The 23,627-nt window shown below is 44.3% G+C and overlaps 2 protein-coding genes across 4 annotated transcripts in view; one reads left to right on the top strand and one right to left on the bottom strand.

Annotated features, from left to right (window-relative positions):
* The window catches only part of glis2b (GLIS family zinc finger 2b), a 55,105-nt gene extending 40,548 nt beyond the window's left edge, over positions 1–14,557 (top strand). For all 3 annotated transcript variants that reach the window (XM_041205834.1, XM_041205835.1, XM_041205836.1), the window contains 6 exons: positions 3,375–3,647; positions 6,261–6,442; positions 6,976–7,155; positions 9,071–9,204; positions 12,356–12,474; positions 13,113–14,557. In XM_041205834.1, coding sequence (XP_041061768.1) covers positions 3,467–3,647; positions 6,261–6,442; positions 6,976–7,155; positions 9,071–9,204; positions 12,356–12,474; positions 13,113–13,930 — 1,614 coding nt within the window. In that variant the 5' untranslated portion in view covers positions 3,375–3,466 and the 3' untranslated portion in view covers positions 13,931–14,557. The remainder of the gene's footprint in view (positions 1–3,374; positions 3,648–6,260; positions 6,443–6,975; positions 7,156–9,070; positions 9,205–12,355; positions 12,475–13,112) is intronic.
* A 290-nt stretch (positions 14,558–14,847) lies between these two features.
* pam16 (presequence translocase associated motor 16) lies at positions 14,848–23,230 on the bottom strand. The gene is made up of 5 exons (XM_041206863.1): positions 23,144–23,230; positions 22,275–22,359; positions 21,429–21,565; positions 20,310–20,375; positions 14,848–19,758 (listed from the first exon to the last, which is right to left on the bottom strand). Exons 1-5 carry the CDS (start codon positions 23,144–23,146, stop codon positions 19,666–19,668), a joined length of 384 nt encoding a protein of 127 aa, XP_041062797.1. The 5' UTR covers positions 23,147–23,230; the 3' UTR covers positions 14,848–19,665.
* Positions 23,231–23,627: the final 397 nt, after the last annotated feature.

Genomic DNA, 23,627 nt, shown 5'->3' with positions numbered 1-23,627 from the left:
ATCCTGAGTCTCAACTGACACTACACAGGAGCACTCCTGACATAGGAGTCAGACCTCAGTTCATGACTAGGTGACTTCTTCACCATTTATTTGACGCTCTCCAAGAAACACTTTTAGATTTTGGGTCTTGTGGCAGAATGGATATCTCCTTGGAGATGTGAGGCAGCAATGGTATCAAAGGTACTCATCTAGTGATGTCTGAATAGCCATTTGCCTCCAAGGGGGCATCTACGTCCTCAAATGATGCTTAGGAGAAGCAGCTCTCTCTTAGGTCCTCCCTATTGACTATGGTGCATGAGCTGAGTTAGCTCTAGGTAGCTGGGCATGCCTTTCATCATTTCCCCCCTTGTCCCCCTCATCCTCGTGCTCATCTTCATCTGAGGCTGATAGCTCCACCTCCTCCTCCACCACCTCCTCCTCCGATGAGCAGTCTACTACACTGGACTCTGGATCTTGAATATGTACACCCCTTCACTGCACCACATTATGCAGCATGCAGCAGGTCACCTCTATCCTTGACAGCCTTGCAGGCGAGTATTGCAGTGCTCCTCCCGAGTGGTCAAAGCATCGGAAACACATTTTTAAAAGGCCAGTGGCCTGTTTGTTGGTTGCCCTGGTTTGAAGGTGACTGCTGTTACAGAGATGTCCTGGCACCATCTCCACTTGGTGCAATGGAGAAAGCAGCCACATCCTCAATGGGTAACCTTTGTTGCCCAATAAGTGGCCATAACCTGGGGTATAGGCTGGAAAAGGTGAGCCAGGTTTGGCTCCCTCAGGATGAAAGCGTCATGGCAGCTTCCAAGGATCGTGTGCAGAAGTGAAGGAGAGCCTTATTGTAGTCACACACAAGCTGCACATTGATGGAATGAAAAGCCGTTCTATTCATGTATCTGTGCCTCCGATGATGGTGATTTGGCGGCAATGTGTGTGCAATCGGTCAGAACTTGAACTTACAGAACCTTGACATGAACTCTATTGTACTTTGGCTCTGAGACTCCACATCTATTGGAAAATTAATGTGCTCCCCTACCTTAGTAAAAAGGGCTTTTGTTCTTTCACAGAGTGCTTACCCTTGTTCTGCTATTAACACATTCTGCTTTCTTACCTTTATGCCACCATCAGCACTTCCTTTAGCCCTTACCACTGCCATTAACACTCCCTTTGTCTTTTTGTCCATGACATCTTTGTCAATCTCTCCTTAGCCCCCTCCTATCGCTGGCCCTTCTATCCAGCTTCACCTGCTCCACCCCCTTAAACAGTATAAATTTCATCACATTTCTACTTCTCTTCAGCTCTCAAGAAGAGTCATTATGACTCAAAGCGTTGACTCTGTTTCTTTCGCCACAGATGCTGCCAGACCTGCTGAGCTTTTCCAGCATTTTCTGTTTTTATTAGCGAAAAGGGCATTGGTCACTGATGTCCTGCACCTGTGGTTGGCTGTTTGTGGATTGCTGCAGCAGATAGCAGCAGAACCCAGAAGGGTCTGGTTGCATAAAAGATCAGGGCCACAGTAACTTTCTCTGCAATTGGCAGGGCATGGGCACCTGTTGTTCGAGGCACGAGGTCTGCCTCCAACATGGGACCGATGTCTCTGACTATATCCTGAGACATTTGAAACCCTCACCAATATTGCCTTTCAGTCATGTTGAGGAAGCTGAACCTGTTCCGGTATACCCTTCACTCAGGGCAATATCTCAGCCTCTTCTTTCTTGCTGCTCTCTCTGGGGACTCTGCCACCTCATGCCCATGTACCCTGGCTCTAGCCACACGGTGCTGTTTCCTCTTTATGCCACATGTGGGAAGGCCCTGTGCCCATTTCTTCAACCTACCTTCCTTCATGGGCAGCACTCTGCACATTGGCAGTCTGTGATGATGCCCTCCTAGGCCACGGGGCGAGGAATGATGAAGGTGAGCCCGCACGAATGTGCCCTTGCTCTTTACCAGCCACCCCTTCCCTGAGGTCAGGCAGCAGCCTCTATCTCAGAGGGAAATTCAGCTTTAAATCTGATACCTCACACAGCTCTGTACAAGGCTTAGAGCTCTTCACCCCAGACCTTCAGGGTGGTTCACATCTCCAGTACCAAGTCATGGAACACACCATGGCGATTTTTGCACCTTTTGACAGTGAAAATGATGACTTCCTGATTCTCCTATCTCTTTAAATGGCCCAGCTGATTTGTAAATGCCATGAGTGTGCTTTATGCCCCGCCCCCTTTCACACAGTTGTCAATATCAGAAACACTGAGAGTGGGAGTGGGACTTCCTGATCTGGCTCCTGCTCACCATTTTGAACCCTCCAAGAAGTCTCCCCGATGCCATGAAAATCCAGCCCACAGTAATACAAGATACATATAGCACAAAACGACCAGTCTGGGCAAAATCAAACTTTGGTTCCCTTATTTTCCACGGTGGAAGTGTCTTTCTGGTTCACCATCTGTCGGTGAGACAGTGTAAACTTCTCCACCCCATGTTATTGCTCTTTGTGCAGTGGACAACCAGGACAACTCCCACTAAATTTCAGAGCCACACACTGTCCCACCCTTGAGATTTTGCATTTCCCTTCAGTATGACACTGGAGTGTCAGCTTTGATTGTACAACCAAAGTGGGTCTTTGTTGAGTGAAGAAGCAAAATATTCAGAATGAGTGGAGCCTGGTGGCTTGTCAGGCCAAGAACTGGAGCCACCGAATGTCACTGCAGTAAATAACTCACTGCAACTAGACCATTGCAAAGAGCTCAGAAGAACCATTGATTCACAATGGGCATCATAGGCAGGTTTTGCATCAGGTCATGGTTAGTGCTAAAGGCAGAGTCAGGAGCATTTGACAGGGATTATTGTTGCATCTGCAGGTCAGAATGACCTATACGCAGTGTAACTGGGATAGAAGTTAACTCTGCATTGGAAGTAGATCAATGAGCCATTTACTCTTGCGAGCGAGTTATGTGGAGAATAAGAGACCTATGGGAGTGAGTTACCAGTGCAGTTACTAGGCAGATATGTCATTGCAGTGCTAAAAGACGTGCTGCACCATTGGAGATGATTTCTTTCAGGTGAGATGTTAAACCAAAGCTTTTTCTACCTCTTTAGGTGACATAAAAAATCCTATGGCTCTCTTGGAAGAGCAGAGTTCTTTCTCTCAGTGTCTTGGCCAACAGCTATACCTCCACCAGCATAAAAGAACATCCATATTATTGCTGTTTTTGTGTAAAATAGCTGCTGTGTTTGCCATAAAACAAGACTCATTGGATTACAACTTTAGCTCCTTGCCTATAAAATGTTTTTGTGTGTGTTTGAACAAGATGCTAGAGTGATTATGCAACTGAAATTCTTCCATTTGCCAACCTAGATAATGAATTTGCTGTTTTGTTTTTCAGGATTTAACGCTTTGTTGAAGGGGTTTCCCAGTCTGGGCTCAGGGCACTGTGAGCACCGACCGCCGTTCCTCCTCAGTGCTGTTACTGTGAGGATGCATTCCCTGGATGAGCCCTTGGATCTGAAGCTCAGCATTTCCAAGCTTCGCATGATGAGGGGGAAGAAGCAGAAAGGCTTCGAGAGCATGGAGGAGAGCAGTGCCCGGAGAGAGCTGAAGATGACAGCTGATGGAACAGCTATCATCACTCCAGCATCTCCCCAGCCCGTTCAGTCTGGTGAGGGAACCTTCTCTTTTTGATTGACGAGCACCTGTGAAACTGGGGAACACTCTCCTTGATAGTAACAACTCATACTGGTGGGAAACTGAAGGTATTCTCCTCATTGTGCCCGGTGGATGTTAGTTCCTGCCACCGCTCCCCCCAGGTGCTAACAACTATTTACGTCAGCCTGTGGCCCAATGCAGTACTCTCGCCGCTGACTCAGGTTTGATGGGAAAAACAGAAACATCAAAAATAAGAAACTGAATGGGTAGGAGAAAAAGGGGATTCAGATGAATAAGTCATTAAAAGCAGTGCTGCAGGTCAACAGAGTAATTAAAAATGCTAAAAAAAATCACTGGGATTTATCTTGAGGGCTACTGAATTCAAATGTAGTGAAGTTATGTTAAACTTGTGTAAGATCCTGGTCAGGACACACTGCACATTTCTGGTCTTCATATTATAATATGGACAGGAAAACTGGAGAAAGTGCAGAGGAAAACATTATAAGGATGGTGCCAGAACTGAGAGGTGACAGCCATCGGGAAAGATTGAACAGGGCTGGGTGTTCTTTTTTAGAAAAGAGAGGACTTTGCGGAGAGCTGATAATGATTCTTAAAATTATGAATGGGTTTGACAGGGTAGGTGACAAGAGAATGTTCCCACTTATGGGTGAATCTAAAACGAGGCGCCATAAATACAAGGTAGCTACTAATAAATCCAGCAGGAAAATGAGGAGAAATTTCTTTACACACTAGTTGGAATGTAGAACTTGCTACCACAGGAAATGGGTTGAGTTGAGATGTGTTCAAAAGGAAACTAGACGTGTGCAGAAGAGAAAAGGGGATTGAAAAAATATGCAGAAAGACTGAGATGAGGTAGTTAGAATGGAAGAAACACAACACAGGCTAGTTGGGTCAAATGGCCTGTTTCTGTGCTGGGTATTATACGTCATTTTTATGTAAACGTCCCACTCCTGAGACTTGAACACAAAGTCTAGGCTAATACACGCCATGCAGAAGGAGGGAGTGCTGCATTGTTGGAGGTGTTGTCCATCAAATGAGACATTAAATGAAGCATTGTTTGCCTTCTTTCATGGTGATATCCTTCAACTAACAGCACTAAAACCAGATTATTTTATCTTGTATTACATTGTTCTGTGTGGGAGCTTGCAGTGTGCAAATTGGCTGCCATGTTTCCTACATTGCAACAGTGGGCTGATGGCGCCCCAGCCCCAGAAATAAAGCACTGCAGGGTGGACGAATGAGGGCCAGTGGGACCTCCGCCCCTCATTGGGATGAAAGCCCCGCCCTCTGGAGCTGCCGACTAATCAGCTTCATCAGTCCCAACAGCACCAGGAAGGCATCAGTGGCTGCTGCTGGGATTGCAGAAGGAAAAGAAGATCAAGGCCCATGGATCCCTGGAGCAGGTTAAGTCCGGCGTCTTGGGCCAGGAGGCTTTGGTTAGGGGGAGGGGCAGTGGGGTGGGGGAAGGGTTGGATTTAAGGGATGGGGCAGGTAAGACGGAAGAGAGAATTCGATCTAAAGTGGGGGTTGGCAGGGGTGGTGCTGGTGGGGGGTGGGGGGGGGGGTTTGGCCACCACACGATTAGCAAAGAGCAGCCCCTGAAGAGCGACATCCGATTCCTTCCCACCTTTAAACATTTAAGTGAAAAAAATAGGGCTGCCCTCTCCTGCCCTACTGCCCACGCCAAATGTTTTATGGCCTGGGCAACACATTATAAGGGTCAATTGGCTTGATAACCAGCCTAACTAACCCTTAAATTTTCATTTAAATAAGGTCGGCACCCACCCACTCCCTGTATTATGGGTGTGCGCTTGGAGTTGGGTGGGAAAGTGGTGGGAAAGGCACCCACCCTATTTCCTGTGCCCCCCCTCCCCCAATGCCCACTAGGTGTATGTAAAATTCATGCCAGTGACTGTACTTCAAAGGTACCTCATGGGCTGGAGAGCACTTTGGGGCATTGCAAGTCTTTTCTTCACTTTTTATGGAGGTAAACTACTGAGAGTCAGGGTGTAAATCAGGTGACCCTCACATTTGCCCCAGTAGCATCTTTGTACTTTTCTCTGCTACCCAGTTTCTCTGGTCTGTTGTCGATGCACAGAGAGGCTGGGTGATTAATGTGACTGCAGGTCTCAGTCAATGTTGCTTTGAGAAAAGCCTCTACAAGCTGTGAGGAACTGGCCAGCATTCCCCACCGTGCAGCCTGTCTGAGGTTCCTAGGTAACCTGTCATCATTTCAGCTGGTACAGACAATCCTGCTTACCACTTTACTCCAACATCGGGAGTCAGGATCCTGCTTTGGAAATTCTGGAATTCCCTCTGGTTTTATGGATAAATTAATAAAGTTGTTAGAATCATACAGAAGGAGGCCATTCATCCCATTGCACCTGTGCCAGCTCTTTGAAAGAGATCAAACACATGGGAACCTTGTCTTTATTAATAGAGATATAATGTTATCAAAGGAGGGTTGTTATGCTAACATTTATAAAAGACTGTTGATGTTTTTCACAGCCAGCGCCTAGTTTCATCAACAGTTAACATATATGGATCAAGTGCCGGTTGGTAAGTGCTCAGTGACACACATGCCTCTCTCTTACTCTCACTCCAGGTCCGTCAATCAGTTCCCAGGATCAGGAGAAGTTGGACTTGCATTTCTCTCCTGCTCGGAGCTCGGTCTCCATTGTGGATCTCAGCCTGTCTCCAGGCTCTGGTCTTGACTCTCCCCCTGGATCTGCTACACTGCCTGAGGAACTGCAGAACAGCGATGATGCATCGCCTGGTGTTAGTACCGTAAGTATCCAGTGCCTGGGACGGTAGCAGGAATAACACACTGATCACACTGTCATAATTCTGAATGTAGCTCCAAGGCCTGAGGCCATTGGTAGCACCTCAGCTGCCTGTCCAGCTAACACTCATTGTCTGCGCATTCAATCTGGGGCTTCAGGGGGATTTATAAATGGAATAACATATGCCCATGAGTGAGTTACTGGCTGAAGTTTAATCGAGGGGTTCGGTTGGTTTATGTGTACAGTAACAGATACCTGGGAATGAGTTACAGAGTGGAATCTAAAAAATTGAGGGTTCGGGTGATTTATATATTTATATAGAATAATGGATACCTGGAGTGAGTAACAGGATGAAATCTATTTGAGGGATTTGGGCGACTTTAAATATTGAATAATGGATAGCCAGGATAAACAATGTCTAGGCTTACACTTAAACAATGAACACTGTAATCAGGATCCTGCAGCTTCAGGAGAGAAATAGGAAAAAAACACCTGGAGATAATGATGAATGAATATTTTAACATGTCGCCTATGCAGGAGCCACAGCCAATCCGCTTCCTGGAAGGAAGTCAGAGCTCACAGACATTCCAGTTCTTCCTGCCACTGGGTTCCAGCAGCCCAGTGCACCTACCATCCCCCTTGCTGGTGACACCTCCTAAGGAGATGCCGAACCTGCTGGAGCTCCCCATGGAACAGCTGGCATGCAGGTGGCGCAAGGTAAGTGGAAGCACTCAGTCCCCCACCTCCCCCTGTTGCCATGAGGGGGTTCAGGAGTTCAGTGCCTGTGCAAGGATACTCGTTTCCCTCTGTTGTTTGGTGCTGCTACAATGGCACCAGTGAGTCTGTCACAAACTGAGCCTGGTCCTCTCCTACGAAATCCTCTGCGTTGTTCCCAGCAGCTCAATGATCGGGAGCTATTGCTGGACTGCTTTACCTCTGCTCAATTCAGGAGCAATTGAAACAAGGCTCAGAAACTCTGACCAGACATATTTCTGGAGGTTTTGTCACATGACATTCATGGCTCAGTGGGTTCACTCATAACTCTGAGTAATAAGATTGTCACTCCACTGTCAGAAGGGCAATTCTGAGGGAATGCTGCACTATCAGCGGGGCAGTCCTGAGGGAGTGCTGTGCTGTCAGAGAGGCAGTCCTGAGGGAGTGCTGTGCTGTCAGAGAGGTAGTCCCGAGGGAGTGCTGTGCTGTCAGAGAGGAAGTCCTGAGGGAGTGCTGCACTATCAGCAGGGCAGTCCTGAGGTAGTGCTGTGCTGTCAGAGGGGCAGTCCTGAGGGAGTGCTGTGCTGTCAGAGGGGTAGTCCTGAGGGAATGCTGCACTGTTGGATAGTTAATGCTGAGGGAGTGCTGCACTGTCAGAGGGGCAGTACTGAGAGAGTGCTGCAATGCTGGATGGTTAATGTTGAGGAAGTGCTGCACTGTGGGGTGAAACTTTAAACCAAGGCCCCACCTGCCCTCTCAGGTGGATGTAAAGGATCTCACAGCACTATTGAAGGAAGAGTAGGGAAGTCCTTGCTAGTGTTCTGGCCAATATTTATCTATCAGCCTGTCATGACACAGTAGTTGGTAAAAGCTGAGTTATTTAAAATCCCTGAGGGAAACTTTAAACAACTGTCATAACCTATATTTTCAATTGGTATGTTTGAGATACAACTCTGAATTCAGAAATGAAACCACCAAGCCTCCAGAGGTTTTTTATATAAATTAAATTAAACATTTATTAATTTAACAACAAATTTAAACACATTCACATGTCTACAAATTACTGCCATAATAACTTTTAAACAAATCCCCAAATTAATCACTCCCAGGTAAATCTTCAACAAGACAACAATAACCCATAGACTTTAAACAGACATCAGGCAAAGCACATTTTATCTTATGAATTCAAAATGAGGGTCCTTCCAATTTGGTCCTTTCAATAGGCTTACAGGCGGCTTAGACCTTACATGCCTTTTACCTACACACATAAAACTCTTCTATATATACTTAGCCTGCCCTTTGAACGCAAATTCTCATTGTATCACCAGACCCTTTGAATTCCTCCTCTTCTAACAATAAAACCCCTTTCGTAGAACCAATTTAATTAGTAATATAAACATATTGCTTGGTGTCTCCTAGCTAGGTGCAAGATTTCACCCCCAGTCTTTGAACGATTTATTCAACAAAATGCAAATGTACCCTCTACCTTCCTGTTTAACATCTCAAAACTACTATACATCAAAGCACCAAGACTAGCTGGCTTTAATCCAGTTAAGACACACAAACTCACACCCACAGACACAGACCCTACCACAAGTCCAATTTAAAATAATTTCCAATAATATTATATACATTAATATCTTCATGACACGGCCAACATCACTAAAGTAGATTATCTGGCCATTACCTTGATGCTGTTTATGGGAACTTACTGTGCACACATTGGCTGCTGCAGTTTTTTTCTATTACAAAAGTGACTACACTTCATTGGCTGTGAAACGCTTTGGAATGCCCCAAGGCTGTGAAAGGCACTATAGAAATGCAGGTCTTTCATTTTACTTCCGATGCCCTGGAACTGTATTCTGTTTGTGAAAGGAACCGTGATCTCTCCCTCTTCTGGTGACCTCTTGCCTTGCAGTGTAACCAGCTCTTTGAATCGCTCCAGGATCTGGTGGACCATGTGAATGACTTTCATGTAAAACCGGAGAAGGAAACTGGATACTGTTGCCACTGGGAAGGCTGTGCACGGAGAGGAAAGGGATTCAATGCCAGGTACTTGAAACTTCTGAACTGACATAGCCAGGGGCCCATCAGGAATTGGCTTAAAACCATAAGACCATAAAACCATAAGACATAGGTGCAGAAGTAGGTCATTTGGCCCATCGAGTCTCTTCCACCATTCAGTGAGATCGTGGCTGATTTGATAATCCTCAACTCCACTTTCCTGCCTTTTCCCCATAATCCTTGATTCCCTTACTGATTAAAAATCTGTTTATCTCAGCCTTGAATATATTTAACAACCCAGACTCTCCAGTTATCTGCAGTAAAGAATTCCACAGATTGACTACCCTCAGGGAAGAAATTCCGCTTCATCTCTGTTTTAAGTGGGTTACCCCTTACTCTGAGATTATGCCCTCTGGTCCTAGACTCTCCCACAAGGGGAAACAAACTCTCAACATCTACCCTGTAAAGCCCCCTAAGAATTTTATATGTTCCAATAAGGTCACCTCTCATTCTTCTATAATCCAATGAGTACAGGCCCAACCTACTCAACCTCTCCTCATTAGAAAATCCCTCCATATCCTAGATCAACCTTGTGAACCCTCTCTGGACCGCCTCCAATGCCAGTATATCTTTTCTTAAATAAGGGAACCAAAACTGTTCACAGTATTCTAGGTGTGATCTAACTAGCACCTTGTATAGTTTTAGCAAGACTTCCCTATTTTTATGCTCCATTCCCTTTGAAATAAAGGCCAACATTCAATTTACCTTCCCTATTACCTGTTGAACTTATATGTTAGCTTTTTGGGATTCATGCACGAGGACTGCCAAACCCCTCTGTGCTGCAGCTTTCTGCAGTCTTTCTCCATTTAAACAATATTCAGCGCCTCTATTCTTCCTGCCAACGTACATAACCTCACATTTTCCCACATTATATTCCATCTGCCACTTCTTTGCCTACTCACTTAACCTGTCTATATCCCTCTGTAGATTCTTTGTGTCATCCTCACCACTTGCCTTCCCACCTATTTTTGTATCATCTGCAAATCTGGCGATAGTACATTCACTTCCCTCATCTAAGTCATTAATATATATTGTAAATAATTGAGACCCCAGCACTGATCCCTGTGGCACTCCACTAGTTACACGTTGCCATCCTGAAAATGTCCCCTTATCCCAACTCTCTGTCTTCTATTGGTTAGCCAATCCTCTATCCATGCTAATATACTACCCCCAACACCTTGGGCTTTTGTCTTATTAAGTAGCCTTATGTGTGGCACCTTATTGAACACCTTTTGGAAATCCAAATATTTTAAATCTACTGGTTCCCCTTTATCTATCCTGCTTGTTACCGCCTCAAAGAATTCTAATAAATTTGTCAGGCATGATTTCTCCTTCATGAAGCTATGCTGACTCTGCTTGATTAGCTTATGTAATTCTAAATGCTCTGCTATTACATCCTTTATAATAGACTCCAACATTTTCCCAATGACAGAAGTTAAGCTGACTGGCCTTTGGTTACCTGTTTTTTGTCTCCCTCCCTTTTTGAATAAGGGTGTTACATTGGCAGTTTTCCAATCCTCTGGGATTTTTCCAGAATCTAAGGATGCGTGGAAGATTACTACCTGTGCACCCACTTTTTCTCTGTAGCTACTTCCTTTAATATCCTAGGATGCGACCCATCAGGTCCAGGCATAGACAGCAGGGAGAAGTGGGCTACAGTAGAAAGTCATGCCTTAACCACAGCATGAGAGCCACAGGGAGCCATGAAGATCCACACTCCTACTCCCAACCTTCGAATAATGATCTGATGTTAAACTGTAACTTAACCATAAGCAAACTGCTGCCAATGTTGGAAATGAGAAATATAAACAGAAAATATTGGAAACACTCGACAGGTCTGGCAGTATCTATAGGGAGAGGTACAGTATTGAGCCAGATCCTGCTGAAAATAAAACAATGCGTTAATGAGGCATGCTGCTGTTAATGTAGTAATCCAGGGGATTAACAGATATGGTATGAATTGTGAATCTTGGAAACCTGCTGCTCGATTTACTCTGCGCTGCCATTTGCTCCACACAAACTCACACTTACCCTCATACTCCCCGTTATTTTCAACAACTTGCTGGATTGCATATTAATTGTCCATTAAACTCACAGCAGATTGGAAAGCCTGGTAATAAATGCATAAGTACCCTAGTAATGATATTATAATTGTTAATGCAATGCCAATCAACCTCTCTGGCTCAGAAAGAGAACAGTTCAAATGATGGAGTGGGATGGGCAGTGGGTGAAGTAGAGATTTAAAAATGCCAAATATTAAATTTTAATTTTTGTCTTTTTTTTACTTCCTGTCCTATTTTCTCTCTCCTTATCCAATCTTTCATTCCCTCTCTTTATTTCTCTTTCTATACCTATTTTGACTCTAATTCACCTGATTTCCTTCTCTGTCATTCCTGTTTCTTCCTCAACCTTTAAATCTCATTGGTTAAAGACCTTACCAAGATCTCAGATGCCTAGTTGTCCTTACCATTCACTCCCACCCAGTCATAACGGAGTAAAATTTGAGCTGATGGGTGCAGGGAAAAGTGGTCTTTGATCTGGGATGTTCCGCTTGAGCAGAATCCAGCCTGATGCTTCAGGTCAGCGATCTTTCATCAGAACCGGAAGAAACTCGAGGTTCAACAGTTTATCAGAGCCAGGGACAGGTTATTGGGCATTGGGGTGGTGGGGAGTTCTGTTGGGAGGAAGGACATAAAGGAGGGTCAAGTGATAGAATGGAAGGCAGGGGTGATTAAATAACGATAGCGACGATGATGAAATACAAGTAGGGGCTGAAATAGGACAAGTAAATAAATAAATGATAGGTTGAGAGGAGATGTAAGTGGTTGCAGCAGGATAACAGAGAGGGATGGAAGCGTGGGAAACCTGGAAAAGAGGAGAAGGCTCACCTGGTCTGGGAATATGGCGGAGTATTTTACTTCAGATCTCTGCTATTCGTAGGACTTTTCTTGTTTCCTTTTGTGGTTTAGCTATGGGGGTAAATGTTTCTTCTGTTTAGAGACTGTTTTGTTAAGGTTGCAGCACCCATTCCTCTCACTGAGTTGCATGTACCCACCCAATCTGCACACCCATTTTGGTGCTTCTAGAATGTTCTATGTGTCAGGGTAACTGACTGATCAATGTCTCCACCAATCTTCAGGTACAAGATGTTGATTCACATCCGAACTCACACCAATGAGAAGCCTCATCGCTGCCCCACCTGTAACAAGAGTTTCTCTCGCCTGGAGAATCTGAAAATCCATAACCGCTCACACACAGGTAACAGTGGACCTGAAGGGGGAGCAGCGGTTACAGATCAGTGGGGTAGGGACAGGGTTCACATGTAAGTGTGGTCTGGGGGCGGAGGCACAGGTCAGAGTGGGTATGTGGGAGGCAGAGGTCACAGGTCAATGGGCCAGTGTAGGGCATGATGGTCACTGATAAGAGTGGGCCTGAGGGTTGTTCACAGGTATGGAGTGGGACTGGGGCGAGGGTCACTGGTAAGAGTGGGGCTAGGGAGGGAGGTGGCAGTCACAGGTATGGAATGGGCCTGGGAGGTTGGTCACAGATAAGTGGGGGTGGTCTTGCCAATTTCCAGTTGCTGGGGGGTCTTGTCACTCACCTCTGGACCATCTCCAATGTTTGATTGCATTTTTTAGCATGTGGGAGCCAAGATCGCAGAAAGTAATTGAAGTGAAGACAAGGATTGATGGATCAAATCCCCCGGGACCCAGTGCTACTGAGAATACAGCTGGAAATAGCTGCTTTGACTTGTGTTCCAAGTTCTTTGTATTCTCTCAGAGGAACGGGATTTACTGTTGCTATTACACTATTGCTGTTGGTTTGGATCTTGTTATTCAGGTACATGCAACTTCTCACGTTCCAATGGCTGAACATTCCCTCTGCCTCTCTTCCAGGTGAGAAGCCCTACATCTGCCCTTACGAAGGCTGCAATAAACGATACTCCAACTCCAGTGACCGTTTCAAACACACCCGGACACATTATGTGGACAAACCATATTACTGCAAGATGCCCGGCTGCCATAAGAGGTACACGGATCCTAGCTCCCTCCGCAAGCACATCAAAGCTCACGGACACTTTGTGACCCCAGAACAACAGGGAATGCTGAAACTTCGACAGTCAACCAAGAATCCAGTGACATCAGATATGCCTTACTTAAATGGGACGCAGATCATCATTCCAAATCCAGCAGCCATCTTTGGAAACCATCCCCTCCAGGCACTGGGGGCCTCGCTGCCAATTCCGATACACCCTGCACCTCTGGACCTCAGCCCCTTGACCTGTGGCACTGTTGGATCTGCTGCAATCACAGCCATTCCTAGCTCTGTCATTTCTCTCAATAGCACTCCAATAAACCTAACCAAGACATCTTTAATGGCATCGCCATTTTCTGCAAGCACCCTTGGACTTCCGTTGATGTCCTTGGTGGCTGGCTCTCACAGCAACCTCGAAAGACTATCGGCATCAAAAGGGAAAACAGCAGGTTGTAGAAAACGGGATGGGATTGTCAAAGATCATCCTTCAGAAAAAGGATTGTATGAAAGGGTTGAGGCTCGACTAAGACCTACGACAGAAAGCTTCTCGATGCATCCAGGAGCTGTGATAGACTTGTCAAGTGGCATAAGCACCCTTCCTGGTGCTGACTCTCTCCCTCCTGGTTGGGTGGTCATTCCTCCAGGGTCAGTATTGCTCAAACCAGCTGTTGTAAACTGAATTTGGTCAAGTCAACTACTGCTGTAGTGTCCACCAACAGAGGCAACAATTCAAACAAGCCTGGGGTTACCAGGCCTCTACTGAGGTTAAAAAAAAGACCGCTGAGACTTTACCAAACCCTCTCTCTTGGTTTGAATACATCAGCCAATTTTATTTTATCTTCAAACTAAAAGAAAATGGATGATAGTGACCAACACTTTGAATTCTCACACTGAATTCTCAAGGCAGCAAGTGCAGATTTTACTCCAGGGGGAGATACTCTCAGCATCTCATTACTCAGTCCTTCTCATTGAAAGTCCTTATGAACTGAAGACTCAAAGCTTGCACAAGTCTGATAATAACCAGATGCAAATGATGTGGTGACACTAATTAAATTATAAATGGGGGACTTTCAGCTCCTCTGGGTGCTTAGGATTGCTGTCTTATGTTACTTCAAGTAGCAAAGATCTCTTTTTGTTACATACCAGCTCATTGAGATAGGTCAATCAGAATATTTATCAATAATTGGGAGCAAAACATGAAGTCTGTCAACAGATGAACGTCAAAATTGCGGTCATGCAGTTTAGATAATTTTGACTTCATTGATGAGAAAAAATGGATTTGGCACCAGAATGATTATTAGGATGCGGCGGGTGAGGGTTGGGGGGAGGGGGGAGGGCAGGGGCAATTAGGGGCATGGCACAGAACCAGCAGCACCTATGATCCAGCCGATCAGCCTGTTCCATGGAGAAGCACTTTGTATTGTAGTAATCCCAGTAGGCTTTGCTTCGATCTCATGAACACTGTTTATTCAGCCCACCAGAGGTTCATAATTATCACTATATATCAGCATAACCCTCACCATTTTGCCAAGAATTGAAGCAGTGAGCTTTTGTCCAATTCCTTCCCTCCTACTAACAAAAAGTGTGAAAAAAGAATTAAATTAGGACATTTATTACATGATAAAAAATACAAATATATTTCTGAAAATTGTGTGCTTGTATATAGTTTATATAAAGTTCCACACATTATAGTAAATATTCACATAAAAGTGAATCCCATGACATTGCATCTGTTGAGTCAAAAGAATATTAAATATTAGAGGGATTAGGAACAAAGTGTGACAGGGAAAGTGTTACAGGAAGCAACTGTGACATCTACAGGAAGTGCAGGTTATATGCACCATTATTAATATATATTATAGATATATAAGAATCTCCTATTTGTTATTTAAGCTGTAGGTGCCTCTGTGAGTCCGGATTGCCATTGGTAGAGATTTGCTCATGGAGTTTACCCATTAACTGCAGTCATTCTTTCTGGAACATTTTGCTTTCTTTATAGAATCATAGAAGCTTTCAGTACAGGAGACTATTCAGCCCTTTTATTAGTGCAATGCAAAAATCCTCCCAATATCCCATGCTTTCCCCATAGTTGTGTGTCAATCCCAAACTAATCTCACTGCCCTGCTCTTTCCCCATAGTGCAGTATCAATCTACGAACTAATTCCACAGCCCTGTTGTCTCTCCATATCTGTATCAATCCCAAACTAATCCTGCTGCCTCACACTCTGCCCATAGCCCTGTCCTTGATTTCAACATTTATTCAATGTTCCCTCCATCACCCTTCACAGCCATCTCTATATATTGTTATATTTGATCAGTTGTCAGGTGGGCAGGACTGACCTTTCAAGAGACTGAACCTCTGATCCCAGGACAGGTCAGTTATATGCTACCCTTTTTTGTGAACAGAATTGCTCCTGTACAACTTTTAAATGATACATTTTCTTTCTCTCTTCCTATTTTAGTGAACTTTTTTTTGTTCATTATTGAAGCTAGCTGCTAAGTAGAACAACAGGATGCATCTGAATTCATGCCAATAGATATTTACGAAATCAAAAAACCTTTGTCACTTGGTATTTTTACACTAGTCCCATTCAATATTCAGCGTCTAATTCTGACCTCAAAGGAACCCAGTGCTGCCAATTCCCTCATCTCTGAAGTTCCCTCCCCAAACCTCTCTGCCTTTAAGACACTCCTTAAAACCTACCTCTTTGACCAAGCTTTTAGTCATCTGCCCTAATATCGCCTTATGTGGCTTGGTGTCACATTCTGTTTGCTAATCGCTCCTGTGAAGCGTCTTGGCACTATGTTACAGGTGCTATATAAATGTAAATTGTTGTCATTCACCAGTGTATTTCAGTGGAGTAAATTTTAAGTCAACACTGTTGAGTCTGGAGGGTATTTGACCCTGACTCCAGCACTGAGTGCAAATATGAGCTGCCCTCTTTGCAACCAAGAGGACCAGAGGTGTATATTATCCCAAATGCCCTACCATCAACATAGTACGGCTTTTCAGAGGCAAACAGATTAATGAGTAACCAGGCAAGAGTCACCTGGGCATGCTTTGAAATAAATGGAGTGGGACAGTGCAGAGTAACACAGAGTGTGTGTCTCTAAGCCACCAGAGCGCTTTCCAACATGCACAACACTTGACTGGTCAATGGGGTGAATACTGAGAGCTATCAGCTTGATAAACAGCCAATCCCTTTATGCAGTGCACTTACAATCCAATTAAAAATAGCCTGTAGGGTGATGGATATTGTCAATAAAAGTACTGAGGAGCTACTCAGTTTAGTAGCCAATTACACTAGAGCACAAAGCAAACTGGAGAATCATTGGCAATGGGAGGTTTACAACTAACCCACCAACTGTCACCTCAGTGAGAACCATTGGTGGGTGACAACACAAGGACCCATGGCAAAGAGCATGTCAATCCAGTGGGAGTTGAGTATAATAGTACTCTGCTTCCTGGTCGATGGGAAGAAAAAATGTTGAAATGTGTGCGTGTGACAAAGCATACATCATGTGTGCTGCTTGCCAAACCATTTGTAAACCTCTTCGTTTGTTTATAAGTAGTTTATTAATTTTATTATGTGCAAGACAAAGAAACAATTATCTTTCTGCTGGCTGCACACTGTTAGCTGCTGTTGACTATACCCAGACTCTAGTGGGTCTGGATTTCTCTTTCCCCCTCTCCTAGTATTAATAAGCTAAGTGATAATGGATTAAGCTTTGTTCAAGGTCAGCTGTACAGTGTGTGAATCATTGAACAAGGTCCATTTGGGCCTGGATCAGATTACTGCACATTCCATGTTTTCGCAACAGTATTTTTTAACATGTTGCAAGTGCCTTTTTACACTAGAATATAAGTAGGTGTGACTCCCCTGATGGAGACTGGGTAGCATTAGTTGTTAAGGCTCAAGCTGATGCCATGTACTGAAGTCCTCTTTTTAGAGGAACACTACAGAATTTAAGGAATAACGTTAATAAAATTTAATTTGTTGACTTACTCTGTGTTCCAAGATGGTTTCTTTCTTTCTGACCTCCCTCCCCACCTGGAGCCATTGAGTGCCTCTTGGGTCAGTTCAGGAGGCAGAGTCCAGAACATCCTAATGGTGATTCCTCATGTGGGTGGAGCCATTCAGCCACTTAAGTATGCAGCGCCTGGCACTTATAATACAGGAAACGTGGCAGCCAATCTGCAAACAGCAAGGGGCCTCAAATAGCAATGAGATCAATGACCAGATAATCTGCTTTGGCGATCTTAAAAGGAGAAATAACAGGATATGGGAACTGAGAGGATACACGGGATTAGCATACTACTTATGTGAGAATAACACATCAACAGACGCTGGTTGGGCTGAATGCTCTTCTCATTTGTAGTGATGCTGTGTTTCCTACATCAGACCTGCATTTCAAAAGTACTTCAATAGTTGTAATGCATTTGGGACATCCAGAGTTTATGGAAGATGCTAAAGAGATGTGAGTTTTTCTTTTGTTCAAGACACACAACAAATATTTCGACATATTATTGAAAAGAATTACAATGTAACCTGCAAACTGCGTCCATAGTTGGGCAGTGACATATTCTGTCCTGCTGCATTCCAAGAGTTTAGTGTTTACATTGAAGCACAAAGGCAAAGTATACAACAATAATGGGATTTGACAGGGGCTGTACCATGGCAGGGTGCAGGTGTTGCTATCTTTGAGTCTGTGAAAAGTATAGCTCCTTTACAATGAAAAACATAGCCCAAACTCAAATACAAACAGAAAATGCTGGAAACACTCAGCAGGTTGGCAGCATCCTTGAGGAAACAGTTCTGAGGGAAAGTCACAGACCTGAACATTCTGTTTCTCTCCTCACAAGTGCTACCAGACTGCCGAGTATTTCCAGCATTTTCTGTCCTTATTTTGAATTTCAGGCATCTGCCGTATTTTGCTTTTGTATTGGCCCAAACTCAAATATTTGGTGTTCAAGTGGAGTGCAGAACAGCACAAACTATTTTAAATGGCTGGGAATTCCAGAAATATTTGAAAAATTCTCAAATGCAGAGGCCAGAAAATCTCTATCAGATAGTTTCATGGGGAAAATGCACTGAACTAAACAAGAGCTTGTATTTATATAGCACCTTTAACATAATAAAACATTCCAAGGTGCTTCACAGGAGCATTATCAAACAAAATTTGACACCAAGTACAAGATACTGGACAGATGACCAAAAGCATGGTCAAACGTAGGTTTTAAGAAGTCACTAAGAGGAGCGAGAAGCAGTGATATTAGAGAAGGAATTCCAATGTTTAAGCCCAAGCAGCTGAAGACAGTTGCTTATGGTGGAGCAATGAAAATTAGTAATGTGCAAGAGACCAGGATTAGAGGAACACAGAGAACCTGAAGGCTTGTAGGGCTGGAGGAGGTGGTTACTAAGATGAGATGTACTCGAGGCTTACTGATCCTTTGCTCAAGGAATTAATACATTGAATTTTCCACACGGTTTATTAATTGCAGACAAAACTAATCAAAATGCGAAAGCACTGAAGTCCAGTGGTCATGTCTGGCTCTGTTCTATCTGTATCTTTCCAGCTTGACCCGTTCCTATAGTCCTGTCCGGAGAATGCTGCAAATTCTATTATCTTCAACAAGCTTTACAATGGATGGAACTGCTGATGCTCTAAACTTTGTGCTCCAGCAATAATTAAATAAGCAGTTACTGCGTTCTCCTAAAGCTTGGAGCAAATTACTGTTGACAGGTTTTTATTTACAACCAGTTACATTTTATTTTCAACATTGCATTGAGGTTTTTTAAAGTAAAACTAATTAAGTTTTAACAGGTGTATGTGCAGCTGCAATAAGTCACTTTAGAGTTTCAGGAGGCCGAGGCAAAACTTGAGATGACTACTCTTTCTATATAAACTCAAGCCCAGGGCCCAGTTACATTAATTGGCACACAGACAAAAAAATGACCAAAGAGCAAGGTAAATTTCATTGCTTAATTCATCCTGAAAGAAACACTTAATTGATCTCCATAACATACTGAAGAGGAGCCGCAGCCGATTAATATTTAAAGAAGAAACTTAATCTGACCTGCGCATTTGATGAAAGTCAGTTGTGGGGAGTTTAAAATGGCCAACCTCCACACACCAGCATGACTGCTGCATCACAAATTATTCCCCCCACACTGCCCTCTAAGTACATGATTCATAACTGGTTCAAGGTTTATTTGGGTACCAATGGAAGCCAGCAATCCAGTGCAATCTCCAGAGCTGGTACCTACCCCAGTCCTTCGATCCACTGCAACCCCCAGAGCTGGTACCTATCCTCATTCAATCGAGGGCTGAACACATTTGATTTTCCACATATAATTTATACAGCTATGAATAAAGAATTAAACAAAATGTAGAAGTCAGGGTGTTTGAGAGTCACGTCTTGGACTGTTCTGTCTGTTTCTTTCTCGCTTGATCCATCTCTTCAATCTGTAGTTCCTCATCGAGTCTCTCCTTTGCTCTCACCACCTGGCAATAGTAAAGATTCACTTTAAAAGTTTGAAAGATGCTGGGATTTTACAAAGCCCACTCTTCATGCAGAGTGAGGATTATAGTGCATCTTTCTCCAGGTTCATAATAAAAGTGACTTGAAGTGACTTTGGGCTGGCTGGTAAAACATGCGCTCTTACCAGCAGAGGCTACTGGATAATGAACAGCAGGAAGAGCCCTACCTGGTTTTCCCCACTTAGCCTAAGGACAGCCAAGCTGAGATCAGTTAGTTTGGGGCAGACCAGGAATCCTGACAAACCTGAGTGCTGCACTACGCATTACTGCCAGAGCTCAAAAAGCAAGACTCAAACCTGTCTATGTTCAGGGGAAAAATTGCCAACAAATCTCTAAGACACCAGTAATTAATTACAGTGTGATTCCTTTGATATCATCCTCCAGAAGTTAAAATCAAACAAGAATGTCGCCTTTTACAGACTTTGAGGTCTGACTAACTCCAGGGAAACATTTAATAAAATCCCAAAATTGAGCTCGATACTACAGGTGGAACTGTGTAAAGTATGAATCCTCACCTTGGACTGCAGATAGAATGATCCACCCACAGACTTGTCGTTGACTTTGAATAAATGGTCATAGTTCTGTTTTCAATGAAGAGGGAGAAACAAAAAAACATGGTTAGAATGTTTACTGAGACAGGGGACAGGACATTAGACAGCAGAGGAGCACTGGTGAATTAGCAGAGGATACATGAGGATCTGTCATGTGTTAGAATCAACACCTCTACATACAAGACAGGTGACTCATTAACAAATATTGACAATCTCTACTTGCGCTTACCTCTCCTCACTAAGACTACAGTTCTAATCAGGAGTTGGTCTAAAGTGAGAGTACCCTGCCATACTCTGGTTGCTGAGCATGGACAAAACTACCAATTGATTCAGTTGGGTTCAAAATCAATGTAATGTCTGTTCTACTCACCTGCACCTTAATTCAGATTTGCATTTTACAATGATAAATGACTAACCATTGGGAATGTCTCTACCACAGACTATTTGGTCACGGTGCCCAACACAGAGACTTAGTCAGCTATTTCTGTCTCTCTTTTAGGCTGCACTGATCACGAGCCAGTGAATCTGGGACATTTATTGAAAGGTCATCCAATTGATGTGAAATTTTGCAACTGAAAGGGAAGTTAAATGTGCAGACACTCCTAGTGTAATACTGAGGAGTGCTACATTGGCAGAGATGCTGTCTGTCTTTCACATGAGATATTAAACCAAGGCCCAAACTGCCCTCTCAGGTGGATGCACAAGATCCCATAGCATTATTCTGAAGATTAACTGGGGAGCTCTCCTGTGTTCTAATCAATATTTATTCAACTAACACTTCCAAAATATGGATTATTTGGTCAGGTCATTCATTTGCTGTTTGTGGGACTCTGCTATGCACAAACTGGTTGCCCAATTCCCTAAATTACACAGTGACTGCAGTTCAAAAATACTGTACTGGAACTTTACCAGTCATTCCAAAGACATGTTAATTAAATGTAAACTTCTTTCTTCCTTTTCCTTTACCATCACCCTCCACATTGGAGCCCAATACAGTCCTGAGTAATAAAGCGATAAGATTGTCTACTGGAATCTGCAGTTGCCAACAGCTATCTTGAAAGCAGCAGTGGCCAAAGATCTTACCTGCTGGATGTCCTTTGAGTTGAGCGTTGTGACGTTAAGAATCTGCTGTGCTTCCTGCAGTGACATTCCGGAGATGCTGGAGGCAGCTGCTGACTGTCGGCCAGCTCGCCCGCGAGCTTCCGCTGCAGCTCTACTTGCTGAAAGTAAAAGGGATGTGAAACAGGCATCAGTCATAAATCCCATCATAAACTAATCGACATTACAGTAATGTCTCACTTACAATTACTTCCATGAAAAAACTGGATATATACTTGAAAAGGAAAGATTTTCAGAGCTATGGGAAGCAGGTGGTGAGTGGGACTAATTGGATAGCTCTTTCATGGAACCAACACAGGCACAATGGACTGAATGGTCTACTTCTGTGCTGTAAGATTCTATGAAGTGTCAGCAGGATTAACAATTAATTTTTTTCTTCTTTTAGTGGTTTAATGTTTTTTATAATAAAACATGTACTCATCTCCTCTCCAAATAAGATAATTACCACTAACTACAATCAGTAAGGGCAATGTGTATGTGGGGTTCCATAGTTGCCACCAAAACCTTAATGTATCAATGTCAGCTATGGTTCAGTGGGTTATACCCTTGTTTGTGTCAGCAGGTCATGGGTTCAAGCCCCAATTCAGAGACTTGAGCCCACCCCAGCACAGTACTGAGGGAGTGCTACACTATTTGAGATGATATCTTAGGTGGATGGAAGAGATCCCGGGACCCCACTGGAAAAAGAACAGCTGAGTTCTCCCTGGTGTCAGTATTTATCATTCAACCAACATTACTAAAACAAAAGTTTACAGCAGACGCCCCCACTTTAATTCAGCTTTGTTTTTTTAAGCTGCTCCAATAACTCACCAGCAAATTCCTGCCTCACCGCACGAGCAAATGCTCTCCCTACCACCTGGGCTCCCACAATGATGATCTGAGCCAAGTACTTGGCCTGCAGAGAGAAGGCAGACAGTTAAATCCCTGCTCCTGGACAGCAGCCCACTGCACATCTGGAAATTAGATTCTTGTCTTTCAGCAGCAGCTTGTGTTTGTCACGTTCCCCAGTCTATATTTCACCCTGAGACATTTTACTAACATGCAGCAGTTCCTCTGTAATCTCCTCCAGCCCTACAACACTCTGACATATCTGCACTGTCCAATTTGAATCACTTCACCATTGATGGCTGCGCCTGGACCTCAGGCTCTGGAATTCTCTCCCTTCACCTCTCTACCTCACTTTCCTCCTTTGAAAAACTTATTCATTCCTCTTTGACTAAGCTTTTGGTCATCTAACCTAATAGCTCATGTGGCTCAGGACCAGATTTTATTTCATAATGCTCTTGTGAAACGCCTTGGGATGTTTTATTAAGCTAAAGGCGTTACATAAGCTGTTGTTATGGCAGCAGTTTGGATGTTTATTCTGAGTTTCTGTGTCACGGGCTGATCCAGACTCTAATGAAATAAACCGGGGGGTGGGTGCTCAGCGTTGAGTTTCGGCCATTTGCCGCCCGCCCCTCGAGGTTTCTAGTCCAGGCGACACGGCCGAGATCTGGAACTCGCAGGAGAGAGAAATACCGGCACCCGCCGCCCATCCAACTCAGGCCGGTGGACGGAGAGTGCCAGCCACGGCCACAATCCCCCCCCCCCCCTTTCCCACCGCATTCCCCGGGCCCTCCTCGGCCCCGTTCCCCTTGCCATCCCCAGTCTGTTCCCCCATCCACCGGCCTCTCTCTCACCATGGCCCGTTTCCCGGCTCCGCTCTCCGGGAATATTCGGGCACCACGCTTGGAGTCAAGGGCACGGAAGGGTCAAAGGGTAGAAGGCGCTGCCGCTGACAATCGCGATGCGGACACAAGACGAGACCCGACCAGCGTCACTCAGCCGGCGCTGACGCCCTCTGCTGGACCGGAGGGCGCACAACTGTGTGCCTACTGCGTCCTCTCGCGGAAGGGAAGCGAAGAGCAGGAACTGGTGCAGGATTGACAGCAGAGCCACCAGTAACTCGTCAGAGGCCTCAGCTTCCGCCCCTCCCCCGATTAAAGAAGCTTTGCACGCTGGAATATTCTTATGTTCTCAACAACTTCTGTAAATTAAAAAGATGATTAAAAGGTGCAGCCTAGAGGATCTGGGTGTTCTTGTGCATGAAACACAAAAAGTTAGCATGCAGGTGCAGCAAGTAATTAAGAAGGCAATTGAAGTTTTGGCCTGGATTGCCAGGGG

This window comes from Carcharodon carcharias, chromosome 15 (assembly GCF_017639515.1).
Source record: "Carcharodon carcharias isolate sCarCar2 chromosome 15, sCarCar2.pri, whole genome shotgun sequence".
NCBI classification, from domain to species: Eukaryota; Metazoa; Chordata; class Chondrichthyes; order Lamniformes; family Lamnidae; genus Carcharodon; species Carcharodon carcharias.
Note: the sequence above shows the minus strand (reverse complement) of the source record. Positions and strands in the feature narration are given on the sequence as shown.